At 34.9% G+C, this 15,735-nt stretch overlaps 1 protein-coding gene across 1 annotated transcript in view; it reads left to right on the top strand.

The window, feature by feature from the left end:
• ADGRV1 (adhesion G protein-coupled receptor V1) overlaps positions 1-15,735 on the top strand; it is a 516,573-nt gene that overhangs the window by 341,106 nt on the left and 159,732 nt on the right. The window contains exon 85 of the mRNA XM_045847901.1: positions 11,633-11,749. Coding sequence (XP_045703857.1) covers positions 11,633-11,749 — 117 coding nt within the window. The remainder of the gene's footprint in view (positions 1-11,632; positions 11,750-15,735) is intronic.

The raw sequence follows: 15,735 nt of genomic DNA, 5'->3' as shown, positions 1-15,735 counted from the left end.
TAATTCAGATTCAAGTGCATTTTAGTTGAGCTCAAGATAAAGCACCCAAATAATAGTAAACATTTTAATTAAAGAAAAATATAGATTACTGAAAACAGGATCCAAAAGACCTTAAATACCTACCAGATCCTGCTTCAAGCCAAAGTGAAATAATAGGGACCAGATTTACTCTAAATCTGAAATAAACAAAAATGGAAAAAATATATGAAACAACAAATTTCAATAGAATAGACATCAGGCAGTTAAGGACAAGAATCCCAGTGGTGTGGGAAACAAACAAGGTGAGCTTAACAATTGTTCTGGAATACTGCTTCTAAGGCTTTCCAGGTAGTTGCACAAGGAGGAAGAATGCTGGTGGAGCCCAGCAGACTAACAGAATTGAGGAGACAAATGAGAGTCTGAGAAAATCAAGGTGGCTGGAGTCTGCAGGACCGAGGACTGGAGAAGAAAAACCTCTAGATTTCAGTATTCAGCTGAGTACTGATAAATCCATGTGTGTGAGACAAAATCCATGTGTGCACTGCCAAAGAATCACCCGAAAGGATAAAAGGGTATAACGCTAGTGCTTATGCTGGGCCAATAATATTGTCCCCACTAGTTAAACCAAAAAAATCTCTAGATTCACACATAATTGGATAGTGTACAGTTGCCTTGGTCCTAGGAAATAATTGGCCTAAGCACTATTGTCCTGCCTAACAAATGTTAACGGCAAGAATTAAAAAGATTAAACTGCTTTCAAGTGCATCCTACTACAAAGCCCAAATATATTTATATAAACACAAGCATCTAACACCCAAACAAGTAAAATCACAATGGCTGATATTTAATAAAAAATTATAAGACATAGCAAAAAGTAAGAAAATTTGACATAAATGGAAGATTAAATCAATAAATCAGCTAATGCTGAACTTTTACAGATGTTAAAATTGGCACACTAGAACATTAATGTGCTCATTACAGCTGAAGTCCATGTGTTCAGAAAGTTCAGTAGAGACATGGGAACACTAAACCTGACTTTTAGAAATGAAAACTGCAATGCATGAGATGAAAAACACACTGGATGGGATTCAGAGAAGATTAGAAATAGCAAAAGAAAAAATAAGAAAATGTGAAAATATAGCAATATAAATGATTTAAAATGAAAATCAAAGAGAAGAGGGAATTTTTTAAAAAGCACCAGTGAGCTGAGCAGAAAAAATTAAGGGTCCCATGTGAATATAATTGGGGTGCCAGGAAGAGATGTTAAAGAGAGTATGTTAGGAAAAGAGCATTTGAAAAAATAATGATTTAAAAATTGCCAAATTTGTTTAAACAATAAACCTGCAGATTTAAGCTCAATGAACCATAGTGAGCCCCAAACAAAAGAAACATGAAGAAACTATACCAAGGCATATTATGGTCAAATTGTTCAAAACCAAAGATCAAGGAAAATGTTAAAAACAACAAATATTAAAACAAAATAATTCTCCATAAAGGTAGAAACATAAGAATTGCAACAGATTTCTTGTCAGAAATTATCCAAGTGAGGAGACAGTGGAGCAACATGTTTAAGTACAGGAGAAAAAACTTATCAATGAAAAGATTTTTCAAAATAAAGGTTAATTGGGTATGTTTTCAAATATGCAAAAGCTGAAATTACCACCAGATAATTTTCACAAGTATGACAAATAAAAATCAAGTAGCAAATGGTAAACTCAAATTTCAGCACACAAAATCACATTACATGCAAATGGTCTAAATATACTATGTAAAAGGAGATTTGCAAAATGAATAAAAAAGCAAGACACAACTGAATGCTGACTACAAGGAACACACTTCAAATATGAAGACACATCTAGGCTGAAGTAAAACGATGGGGAAAAGTTGGATTGGCTATATTAGCACCAAAGTAGATTTCAAAGCAAAAAAATGATACCACAGAAAAAGAAGGTCATCCCATAGTGGGGTCATTTCATTGAGAGATATAATAATGCTAAATATTTATATGCCTAATAACAGATCTTCCAAATATAATATTCAAAACTTGATAGAACTATAAGAGAAAATTGACAAATTCACAATTATAATTGGTAATTTAAAGACCATCCTTTCAATAACTCATAGGGAAAAAAAGAACAGAAAATCAGGAAGAATATAGATATTTTTGAAATGCTATTATCCAACTGGACCTAATTGAGATTTATAGAACATTCCACCCTACAACAGTAGAATACACATAGAAGTTCAAAATGATTACCATCATACAGAGCATATACTCTGCTCACAATGAAATTAAATTAGAAATCAACAACAGAAAGATCTTTGGAATATCATCAAATATTTGAAAACTAATTATTACACTTATAAATAATCCATAGGTCAAAAAATCAGCAGAAAAATCTCAAAGTATTTTGAGCTGAATGAAAATACAATATATCAACATTTGAGCAATCCTGCTAAAGTAGTATACTAAGAGGTAATTTATAGAACTAAATGCCTATATTTGAAAAAGAAGTAAAGTTTCTAAAATATGACCACATAAAAACCAATTTTTAAAAATCAAAATACATAGTAAAATTAAATAGTAAAGAGCAAAACACAATCATTGCACTAGAAAGCAGCCAAACAATAGAGAAAATTAGTAAAACCAAGAGTTAGTTCTTTTAGAAGATTAATAAAATTATCAGCCTTGTTTAGAATGATCAGGAAAAATAATAGAGTAAATCCAAATTACCACTATGAAGCAAGAGAAAAGGGGCACCACCAAAGATCTTGATAACAAGGGAATAAATACATAACTTTCTACCACTCAATTTGTTAATTTCAGTGAAATGGACACATTTTTTAAAAAGACACAAATTACTAAAACTCATTCAAGAAGAAATAGATGACCTGAGTAGCCCCATATTTTTTAAAGAAATTAAATCTATATTTAAGAATCTTCCCAGTAAGAAAACTATAGTCCTAATATGGCTTTACTGGTAAATCTTACCAACATTTAAAGAAAAGAAAATACTAATTCTGCACAAATTCTTCCAGAAAACTGAAAAAGAGGAAAAACTTCCTAACTCACTCTCTGAAACACTGATACAAAAATGAGATAAACATACTACAGGTTCAGCTCCCACCAGTGTTCCTCATGAACACTGAGGCAGATATTCTTAATTCAATTTTAGCAAGTCAGATGGCTAATACATTACAAGAAAGTGAGAACTATTTCCAGTAATGCTAGATTGGTTCAATATTCAAAGGCCAATCAATATGATTTATTATATTAACAAACATTGAATAATGTTTTTATAATCTTAATAGAGAAATAGCATTTACCAAAATTCAGTATCCATTTCTGATTTTTTTTATTTTTATTGTATTTTTTCCATTACCACTATCCCTCCCATACCTTCTTCCACGTCCAACCACACCCTTCCCATCTGCAATCACCACACTGTTGTCCCTGGGTCCCTTTCTCTATTTTTCTGCTCAATCCCTCCACCCCTCTACCTGTACCTCGAAGCTGTCAGCCTGCTCTCTTACCTGTGAGTCTGTCTCTATTTTGCTTGTTATCCAGCCCCGATTAAAAAACAGCAAAAAACACCTCCTGACGAAGTAGGCATAGAGGGGATTTTAACTTGATTAGGCCATCAAAAAAACATGTATCTAACCTCAGTTTGTATTAATTTGCCAGGGCTGCCATAATAAAATGCCACAAACTGGATGGCTTATATAACACTTTTATTTTTCTCACAGTTTTGGAGGCTAGAAGTCTGAAATCAAGGCATTGGCAGGGTTGATTTCATTGTGAGACCTCGCTCCTTGCTTTGTAGATGTTTGTCTTCTCCCTTTGCTTTCACTTGGTCTTTCTTTTGTACACATGCATAATTTATCCAGAATTTCCTTTTCTTATAAGTACACCCATCATTTTGGATTAGGAGCCATCCTAAAGACCTCATTTTAACTTAGTTACCTCTTTAATGATCTCATTTTTCAAATACAGTTACATTCTGAAGTACTAGAGATTAGGATTTCAACAGGTGAGCTGGGGGGACACAGTTCAGCCCACAAAAACAACAATATGTTTTTCCCTACTATCGGCAACAAAGCAAGGGTGTTCATTTTCATCACCTCTTTTCAATATCGTGTGTGTGGTATCTACCTCTCTCTATCTACCTATCTATCTATCCCAGGAAGGCAGGAAATTAAAGCCATTTTGATTAGAAAATAAATAAAAGTCCCTTTATTCAGAGATAGCATGATCCTTTATGTAGAAAATACGTTTTCTACAGAAGGGCTACTCATATTAATGTGTGTTTTGTAAGTTTGCAAGATACAAGAGCAATATCCAAAAATCAAGCATATTTCTATATACTTGCAATGAACAGTCAGAAATAAAATTTAATGAAATATCAGTTTATAGTAACAGTGAAAATATAAATACTTAGGAATAATTTCATTTAATACATGAAGGACCTGTACATAGATAACTACAAAACACACCTAAGAGAAATAAGAAAACCTAAATAAATGGAGATGCAATGTTCATATTGTTAATGTGCCAATTGTTAGGCTGGGGTTCAACACTGTCCCAGTTAAAACCCCTGCAGCCTTTCTCTTTTCAGCGTAGAAACCAACAACTTGGTTCTGAAATTCATATGGAAATTCCAATGACTTGAAATAACCAAAACAACTTTGAAAAAAAATTCAAGCCTAACACTACCTGTTTTCGAACATTATAGCTATAACAATCAAGTTGATGCGGTACTGGTATAAACAAATTGATCAGTGGAATGTATTAAAGAGTCCAAGAAGCTGACTCCCACATACAAGTATATAGGCAAATACAAGTAATTCATTAGCAAAAGGATAGTCTTTCTGAAAGAAAAGACTAGAGCAACTGGATATCCACATGCAAAACAAACAAAAAACTTCGGACTATACTTCACATCATATTCAAAATAATTCAAAATCAATCAAAGACCTAATATTAAAACCTGAAACTATAAAATTCCGAGAAAACCACGTTAGAAAAACTTTTGTTAATTTGGGTTAGGCATTCTTTTAGCTATGACACCAAGAGTAAATCTATAAAAGGTCAAAAATGTATAATCCAATCCAGTTGGGTTTCATCAATGTTAAGAAACCAAAATTCTGAAAAAGTATTCTTCAAAAGACACTTAAGAGAATTAGGAGACAAGCCACTGACTGGGAGAAAATATTTGCAAATCAAATATCTGTCAAAAGATTTGTATGATGATTGTAGAAAGAACTTCAAACTCAATAGTAAGAAAACAACCCAATTTTAAAAGTGGCCAAAAGAGTTAAAAGGACATTTCTTCAAACAAGAGATACAGATTTCAAATAAGCATATGAGAAAATGATCAACATCATTATTGATTAAGTAAATGAAAATTAAGTATACAAAGAAGAATTACTGTGTACCTATTAGAAAGCCTAAAATATTTTAATTTTAATTTAATTTTATTCTATTTTTTTAGTTTTTTTGCCCCTCTCCTTCCTACTCACCATTTCCCCCAGCAACTGTCATCTGCTCTCCATCTATGAGTCTGTCACTATTTTACTTGTTACTTCATTTTGTGCATTAGATTCCACATATGAGTGTAATCAGATGGTACTTGTCTTTCTCTAACTGGCTTATTTCATTTAGCATGTTCTCCAGGTCTATCCATACCGTCGCAAAGGATAAGATTTCCTTTTTTTATAGCTGAGTAGTATGCCATTGTGTAAATGTACCACAGCTTTTTTATCCACTCATTTGCCCATGGACACCTGGGCTGCTTCCAAATCTCAACTATTGTAAATAATGCTGCAATGAACATAGAGGTGCATATATTTTTTTGAATTAGTGTTTCAGGTTTCTTTGGATAAATTTGTAGAAATGGCATCACTAGGTCATAAGGCAGATCCATTTCTAATTTCTTGAGGAAATTCTATACTGCTTTCCACAGTGGTGGCACCAGTCTGCTTTCCCACCAACAATGTAAAAGGGTTCCCTTTTCTCCACATCTTCACCAGCATTTGTTGTTTGTTGATTTATTGATCACAGCAATTCTTGTAGGTGTGAGGCAATACCTCATTGGGTTTTAATTTGCATCTCTCTGATGATTAGTGATGTTGAGCATCTTTTCATATGTCTGGTGCTCATCTGCATGTCCTCTTTTGAGTTTTATAAGTTTTTAAGAAATTTTTTAAAGGCTAAAATCTTAAAAAACTAACTCATGATGGCTCATTTCTTTTACCTTTCTAAATAAACTTTTTCTTGGGAAAAAAACTAACTCACCATAACAAGTTTTAGTGAAAATGTGAAGCAACTGGACATTCACGCATTGCTGGTGAGAATGTAAAATGTTGCCAACACTTTGAAAAACAATTTATTCATTTTTAAAAATAAATACAGAACATATGACCCAGCCATTCCTCTCCTTGATATTTACTCAAAATAAATGGAAGCATATGTCCATAGAAAGACTTGTACATTCATGACAGCTTTATTTATAAAAATAAAAAACTGGAAACAGCCCAAATATCCATCAACAGGTGAAAGGATGTGTAATTGGAATACTAGTCAACAATAAAGAGAATGAACTAGTGATGTGTTATTTTGGATGACTCTCAAAATGATGCTGAGTGAAATACACTGGAGAAAAAAGCATACATTTGGTTCCAATTACATAAAATTCTAGTAAAAGCAAACTTATGTGTAGTGATAGAAAACAGGTTGCTTGGGGATGTGAGAAGTAGTGATGCAGGGAAGTACCACAGAGGTCACGTGGTAACTTTAAAGGTGATGTACATGTTAATTATATTGATTGTGATGATGGCTGCAGAGGTGTATATATGTGTCAAAGCTTATTAGAGCATACACTTTATGTCTGTTAATCATACTTCAGTGAAGCTATTTAAATAACACTGTGCTTAAATCCATGAAAGGGTCTGTATGGGATAGTGAATAATTGCTACATTTTAAAAAAATGTATCTCAATCTCAAAATAATTATAATAGGGAGTAAGATCAAATTGTTGCCTTTAAGGAGTTGACAGTTTTTCATGCCATTAAGACTGATTTTATCTAAGAATAGGGGAAATTGAGGTATATGGGAAAACCAATCCTTAGGCTAATAAAATCCTTTTTAAAAAAAACAGGAGGAGAGGTTGTTTGTGGTTGAAAGAAATAGCCCTATGTTTATGTTAGAGCTGACATTTTAACCATGCCTTGAAAAAATATACGTGATTTCAATAGAGGAAGATGAGAAATTGTAGCCAGAAGGAAGAAGAGAACAAAGGCAGAGTTGAGAGAGGTCATGGAACATGTTTTAGGGAATAGCAAACATGTAGTTGAAGCAATTCTGTTTCCTCTTTGACTCCCACAAACGGGACTAGTCAATCTTGATTCTGCATTTTCTGATAATTTACTCCATACCTGTCACATTTTATTTAATCATGTGTGTCTCTGGCTTTATCCTTAGGCACTCTCCTATTAGAAGGGACAACATTTGGCTCATTCTAAATGTTCAATAGTAAGTGCTATGCAGCTTTAAGAAATAGGAAAGTCTGGGAGTCTGTTGTAATCAGAGTAGGCAGGTGGAATTTGTATGGGTCCTATAAAAACACAGAAGGTTTTGTATGAGATGGAGAGTACAGAGAAGTGCATTTCATAGACAGAGGACAGTCAAGTATGTGGTGGTTGAGGGAATATCTAGTTCAGAGTATTGAAAATTGAGGCTTACAGGAAAAAGATTTTATTAGTGGTAATTATTTAGCCCAACAAAGCAGAGACACATGTACTATATTTAAAGTGGAAAAAAGAAACAATTGAGTATTTCCTCTAGTTTCTCCCTTGGCTATTAAGTAGAGCGCTAATCAACCAGAAGCAGCAAATAATTTTCTTGCCATTTTATTTTATTTTATATTTTATTTTATTTTGTTTTGTTCTGTTTTGTTTTATTTTATTTCATTTCATTTCATTTATTTTTGAAGCAAAGAATTATCTAAGTTATTAAAAATATATCAGATATTCTCTTTTGGGAAATATATTTACTTTCTTTTCTCTGTAGTTAAGATGTATGTATGTTTTGTCAGTATGAAATTAAGAATAATACCCTGGCTGGTGTAGCTCAGTGGATTGAGCGTGGGCCTGCGAATCAAAGGGTCATGATTTCAATTCCCAGTCAGGGCTCACGCCTGGGTTGCAGGCCAGGTCCCCAGCAAGGGGCACATGAGAGGCAACCACACACTGATGTGTCTCTCCCTCTCTTTCTCCTTCCCTTCCCCTCTCTCTAAAAATAAATAAATAAAATATATTTAACAAAAAAAAAGAATAATATCTTATTGTTATAGGCATTACATTCTTTTTCCATTATGAACCTGTATTGGAATAGGGGTTAAGCAGGACTGAGGAACAGTGAATTTGAATGTCACCTTTTAGGCAGGACTTGTGCTTAATTTAGCTTTATGGTATTCTAGAAAGAACTCTGGTTTTACAATTAGAGCACCAGGATTTGAATCCCACTTTACCTTAAAACTTGTTCAGTGACTTTTAACAACTCAATTCCCCTATCAGATCCTCTTTCATCATTTATTAAATTGGGGTAAAAAATAATGACTTCAAATCATTAATATGTGGATTACACACAAAAAAAATATGAGAAAACATGTAGCACATTGCTGGTACAAAGTAGTTATAGCCATCATTTTCTTTATCTTACAGAGATAATATAATGCTATGTAGTTGATAGATATTGAGACACTTGCTGAATGAATCAATAAATGAATGACTGAGAACCTTTGAAAAACAACATTTTTTTTTAAATATTACAATGTTCAACTTAATGTATCTAGAAACTGATGGTGAAAATAATCTTTATCCTAGTCATCTTTACATGTTTGAGTAAAAGAACAATGGTAAAACTTTACCTTTTCTTAGGTTATATGCCTTAAAGATCTGTAAGCTAACTGTGGGAAGGCTCTGCCAAGATATGATCTGCTTGGGGAGGAAAGGTGGCTGATCTCTCAGTAGAAAAGGGCCATGAGCCTGTTCCTCAATGGACTTTTATTGGGTTCAGTTTGTATAGGAATACAGGTTAAGCTTATTAGTCATTGTCAGGCAGTATGATCAAACAATAGATAACATTCAAAGAACTATGAGGGCTTATTTTGAGTCAGGGTCAGTTAGCTAAAGGGCCATGAACCTTTGGTAAACAAACTCATTTCATGCTTGGACCCTTATCATAAAATTGAAGGCATTCTTAGCAAAGCAGTTTTCAGAGGATTTTATGTATTCTTTCTGAGGCCCGACTACCCTGGGGAACTGCCTGTTCCTGCCCAGGACTGCACTGCCCTCTAGCATTGTTTCAGGCTTAAGTCGGGCAGGGGTAGTAAGGCAGCCAAGAGATTAGGAGACTTCTCGCAGACAGAATGAGGACTCATGCTATGTCAAAGCCAAGGGGTGAGGGTCGATCACCCCCTTTTTCTTCTCCCAAGTCCTTCCCTGAGGGCCCCTTTGTGACCATGCCTGTCTTAGGTTGTCCCTCCCTTGAGGAATCTTACCCATCATTGGCTAAGTAGTCATCTGCCCAGGGCCAAGCAGGGTAAAGTAAAAGGGGACAGAGGCAGCACCCCTGCCAGGGAAATAAGCTTTGTCTCCTTAGTGGCTTATGGTCCCAAGGTCTCTCACTCACCCTTAGCCATGGGGCGTTACAGATTCTGAAACCAGGCAGGGCAGTTCCCAACAGCTAACTATGTCAGTTTTTTTTTTTTTTACTTTAATTATTTAATTTCCATTTTAATTCAGTTTAATTTTAGATGGGCCTCATTACATGTAAGAGCTGTGTCTCCAAGTCTCTGTAGCCCCTCCCTGTTGTAGCAGTGCGCATTGTGACCCCTCTGTCATCTCCAGTGACTGATCTCCATCTAGACAGAAGTATTTCTCATAGTTCAGAGAAGGTTCTGGAAGAATATTCATTGTTTACAAAAGTATATTTGTCTTATAATTTAGAACAGGACATTCAAACATAATAAGATATATATTTTTTAATATTATTTGTTCTTTCTTGGTTCAAATACTCTTTTTTTAAGATTTTATTTATTTATTTTTAGAGAGGGAAGGGAGGGCGAAAGAGAGAGAGAAACATCAATGTGCGGTTGCTGGGGGTCATGGCCTGCAACCCAGGCATGTACCCTGACTGGGAATCGAACCTGCGACACTTTGGTTCACAGCCTGCGCTCAATCCACTGAGCTATGCCAGCCTGGGCTCAAACATAATAAGATATTAAGAAGGCATACCTTAAGAATGGAATTTGGGGTGTTAAAACTGTATTCTGAAGGTAAATACAATTTTAAAGAGTAACCTATACTAATTTGATTTAAGTAAAAAATACTGAAAAGAATAAGATTTAAATTAGCATAGCATTTATAGTTTTGTAAAATACTTAAAACTAGGGACATTCAGCTACAATTTGAATTATACTATTATTTTACATAGCAAATTGTTCAGGTTGATTAGAACAAAACTATCAAGTAAACTTCAACACAATCTGTGTAATAGAATTTGAATTAGATTCAAATTTATTATAGGTACACTTTTAAAGACTTTATTGAAATAGATGCCACTTCGCAAAAAGAAAGAGCATAAAATGTCAAACTTATTCCTTTTCTTGGGGTGCTGAGTCTCACAGTTCTGTGCTTCCAAGATCTCTAAGGCCTGGTCTTGATGCTTAGTGTCCACTGTTAGTGTTTCATTGGAGATGTTCCACAAATATCTGTGGAATTTAGGAAGGTTAAAGTTATAACCTATATTATGTTATAATTCAGAAGTTAGAAGCTAAAATCTAGGAAAATCTAAGGATGTTTTTAAAATAAGGTCTATTTGTTCAAAAGCTGTTTGTGGTATGTTCTGGAGAGGCTAATTTTTTTACTTTTTTTTTTCAGGGAACTCATTTGGACATAATAAATAAGTAAATTATAGAGCATATTAGATGGTGATAAGTTCCACTTCAAAAAAAGAGAAGTAGGGGTGGGGGGAATCACATGTGTTGGAAGGAGAAAAGGAAAGAGGGTGTAACTTGAAATGGTGTGGTCAAGAGAGGCCTCTTTCTGAAGGTTACTTTTGAGTAGTCTTGAGGGCAGTTGAAAAAAAAACCCCGAGGATTAGAGTAATTGTAGAATTGGAAATTTAATATTTAATTGGTCTATTTTGTTACGTATGTTACTTCTCAGCAAGAGGCTGCAGAGGAGAGTAGAGTCAGCTTTTATTTCTTTCTGTTCTTTCCCATTAGCTTAAACAAGGAATGGTAGTTGCTCTGTTTTCTCTTTCCTACTTAGCTAAAACATGTGTGTTTCATGGGATTTTTGCCCATCAATAATAAGAACAAGGTTTACTTTGAGAACTACTTCTTGATAGCCCAAAGCAACATGAAGCATAATTTTATAGAATTCATTGTGTTCTAGAAATATAACAATTCATATATTGCCATGGCTAAGAATCTTTTAGAAGATTCTTAGTCATGTCAGTTTGAGCAACAAATCAACTTTCTGTCCCTTTGGGTCATTGAATTACAGATTCAGAGAAGAAAGTTTATTTTCTTTATATTCTTGATTGATTTTATACTGATTTAAAAATAAATGTGTTTGTTTCTTACAGATTGTGTTTCTGGCATCTGCCTATGCAAGTCCCCAACTCACTGAGGAGAGCTGTTCGGCCGTGGCTGCAGTCACGCACTACCTGTATCTTTGCCAGTTTAGCTGGATGCTCATTCAGGTCGGTACCTCGTTTCTTTACCCCCACTTCCACCCCTGACCCTTTCAGCTTTCTAATGAATCTGGGTGGGGTGATCTTACTTAATATTCTTTGTACTGAAATGGAAGTAATTCCATCACTGCATTCCCAGCAGTTTAATTTAAGAAAAACCTTATAAGCTATAGAGCATTAGAGAGGATACTGAATTTGAGGAAATGAAAAGAACTGTAGTAAGGTTGAATATAAAGGTGTGGTAGGAAATGAGGCTTGTGATGTGGGCCACTCCATAAGGCACAAGTAGACATTTTAATTTTTTTGTAGAGGAAGTCATACAATTATTTTAAGCAAGGATGCGACATGATAAGGTTTAGATTTTAGAAAGATTTCCCTGTTTGTGATGAATTGGGTACAGGAAAGAGCTGACATGAGAGCAAATTAAGTAGCCTTAGATATAGATGTATTGAGGGGAGAATTATTGAGCATATAGATGTATTGGTGAAGTGAACCAGGGAGGCAGCAGAAGTAAAGAGAAGTCATCACCTTTTGAGGCTTTTTTGTTTTGCTTTGCTTTTTTTAAAGTAGAACTATAGGACGTAGAATTTGGTGATGAAGCCTGATGAAGGTGGAATGAAGGATGTTTCCCAAGTTCCTGGCATGAGTGGATGGGTAGATGATGGTGCTTTAAACTGAAATAATGGTCACTGGAGATGGGGGAAAGATGATGAGTTCTTTTAAGATCTCCAGTGGGAACTTTGAGAGAAGTGGGATAGATAGGGCTAAATCTCAGAACGAAGGCCCATGCTATACAAATACATTAGCAAATTGTTGACTTAGTGTTGGGAAATGGAGCCATTGTTTTGGAAGTGATCACTTTGGAAGAGAGCATAGAGTGAGACCCTAGGGGCCTTAGCTTACTCTCTCAAGGAGCTACTGAATGTTGGGGAGACATTTGAACTCTCCTTTTCTGACTAAAATTCCAAATTCTGTCTATTGTCCTATGCTGATTTGCTTGATAAAGGGGGCTAATGTGAGAAGTGGGTCCACATTAGTAGGGCTGATGTCACTAATGACTCAACTAAAATGCTGACTTTGATAATGATTTCTCCATAATGGTATTGTTAAATATTTCATGTGATAGAAATAGTTTCATCTGTATTTTTGAGTATGCATGAAATCTGTTTTATGTAAACAGATGTGTTCAGGCACTTGTGTACTTTTTTCTTGTTGAATAAGAAGGATGTGGGATTTCCACCATAGGGCATTATTAAAACATTTGCATCATATAGGTGCTGGAAGAAATAAAGGGCAAGAAATTTAAAAACTTATTTGAAAATATAATGAAAGAAAAATTCCCTAATTTGATGAAAGAAATAGACATACAAGTCCAGGAAGCAAGAGAGTCCCAAATAAGATAGACACAAAGAGGACCACACCAAGGCACATCATAATTAAAATGTCAAAGGTTAAAAATAGAGAATCTTAAAAGCAGCAAGAAAAAAGCTGATTGTTACCTACAAAGGAGTAACTGTCAGCTGATTTCTCAAAAGAAACTTTGCAGGCTAGAAGGGACTGGCAAGAAATTTTCAAAGTCATGAAAATAAAGAACCTACAACCTAGATTACTCTGTCCAGCAAAGCTGTCATTTAGAATGCAAGGGCAGATCAAGTGCTCCCCAGACAAGGTAAAGCTAAAGGAGTTCGTCATCACCAAGCCATTATTATATGAAATATTACAAGGACATATATTAGAAAAAGAAGGTCAAAACTATGAACATTGAAATGGCAAGAAATTCACGACTATCCACAGTTGAATCTTAAAAACAAACTAAGCAAACAAGCAGAACAGAAACAAAATCATAGATATGGAGATCATTTTGATAGTTATCAGTTGGGAGGGGGAGAATGGGGGAAAAGGTGCAGGGATTAAGAAGGACAAATTGGTAGGTACAGAATAGGCAGGGTGTTGTTAAGAACAGCATGGGAAATGGAGTAGCCAAAGAAATTACACACATGACTCATGGACATGAACTAAGAAGGGGGATTGCCAGAGGGAATGGGGGGGTACCAGGTAGAGGGAGTAAAGGGGGAAAATTGGGACAACTGTAATAACATAATCACTAAAATATACTTTTTTAAGAAAGAAAGACTTTACGAATGTCTAAACTCAAAAAAATAGAAAGAAAGAAGAGAAATGAAGAGAGGGAGGGAGGGAAGAAGGGAAGAAGGAAGGAAGGAAGGAAGGAAGAAAGGAAGGAGCATAGATGGTATTACTATGAGAGAATAATAGACAAACTCAAGGAAGGGATATTTTCCCAGGTATGATGTAGTTGTGGGTATTGAAGGAGAAGAGAACTGAACTATTTAGTTAATAGAACTAATTGGAGCAATTGGAGCCCTGTATCTGGGTTTGAAGTCTGGCTCAGCCACTATTTTGGCAACCTTAATCAAGTTACTGACTTTCTCTAAGTTTTGGTTCTAAGTTTGCATATGGGGATAATGATTCCTTTCTCATAGAATTTTTATTTCATAACTTTTTGAACAGCTCTAATTATGGAAAGTTGTAGTGTTCTCTAAATTTCCCTGACAATTAAAAAGTAAAAATACTTCTAAACCATATAACATAAAACTTAAATATTTGCTGAAATTAAAATACCCTTTGCTAGATTCTGTGTTTGCAAAATTCTTTAGGAGTTTAAAATGAGCTTTTTAATTTGTGTCCTCTGCACATTGTTATTTATCTGCCTGGACTGAGGTCCCCATTGGTGTGCTGAACGTCTTCGTCCAGGTCCCCAACCTATTCAGTTTTTTCATGAGTGATTTGGATGAAAACACAGGAAACTGCCCTATCAGGTTGGTGATGATAAAGAGCCGAAAAGATAGCTGAAAGAGCAAGCTGCCTGTGTTAGGGGTAGAGGTAAAACCAATATAGAGAAACCGTACTATGACAGATTGAAAACTAGAATGGAAGAGCCATAATCTGATGGGAGTTACTGTAAACAAATTGAAATTTTAATTTAGCACAAAATATCAATCAAATGCATGATTGGATTGCTTAAAACACAGCAACTACAGTTAAGAACAAAACAACACAGGCTTACCAAAGTTACATTAGTAACACTACAGAGGCAGCTCAGGGAGCAGTGGTTGTATTGTAGTCTACAATGTTCAGGTTGTGTGGGGAGCCTTAATGCTTTCATGAGTAATTTTTCAGCAGGAATAGTAATCCACCAATAAGAAGTCAGAAAACAGTGCTGTAAGGAACTTTGAGGCAACTGGAGAGAACTAACCTGGGAAAAACTTAGGGAGATGTGATGGCTGCCTACAAATACCAAATGCATTTGGAAGAACCAGAGCAAATGGGGCAAGAATTAGGGAAGCAAATTTGAATCATGTTAAGAGCTTTTATAGCCAATAAAACTGTCAAAGAGGCTGTTTTTAGAAGTAGTGGGCATCCAATCACTGAAATATGTTTAAACAGGGAGAATAACTAATTTTCAGACATGGATTTAGATGGATTTCCTGCTTTGGGGGAGAGTTAGAATGGCATATAAAATTTCACCCAACTTAATAGAGATCTGCTGTATTCTATTTCTCTTCTTCAAGTCTTAAGTAAATATGATTGTGGCTGATGCACATTTAGTAAACTAATTAGGTTTCTGTATACCTAATGGTTTAGGAAAACTATTTAAAGTACCAGTGAAGTTCAATGTATTTCAGATGGTACACCACATATTTTTCATGGTTTGTGGTGTGACCACAGGGGAAAATTCACTAACTCCTAAGTCTGGGTAGGTTACTTCTAATGAGTTGCTTTGTGGTTGGAGGTTGTCACTTTACCATCCTGTTTTCCCATGTATAACGAAATCTGCTAAAATCTTTTCTTAAAACTAGAATTCATTCTTAAAACATCATGTAAAAGATTACATTACTGTTAATCCAGATCTGTTAGTCAAAAAGTGTTGAAAAATTGATGGAATATTAATATTTTATTGATTCTAGTTCTTTTTT

The sequence above is a fragment of the Phyllostomus hastatus genome, unplaced genomic scaffold (assembly GCF_019186645.2).
Source record: "Phyllostomus hastatus isolate PE091 unplaced genomic scaffold, TTU_PhHast_1.1 phas_contig_58, whole genome shotgun sequence".
Lineage (NCBI taxonomy): Eukaryota > Metazoa > Chordata > Mammalia > Chiroptera > Phyllostomidae > Phyllostomus > Phyllostomus hastatus.
The sequence above is the reverse complement of the archived record's forward strand: the minus strand, read 5'-3'. Positions and strand labels throughout refer to the sequence as shown.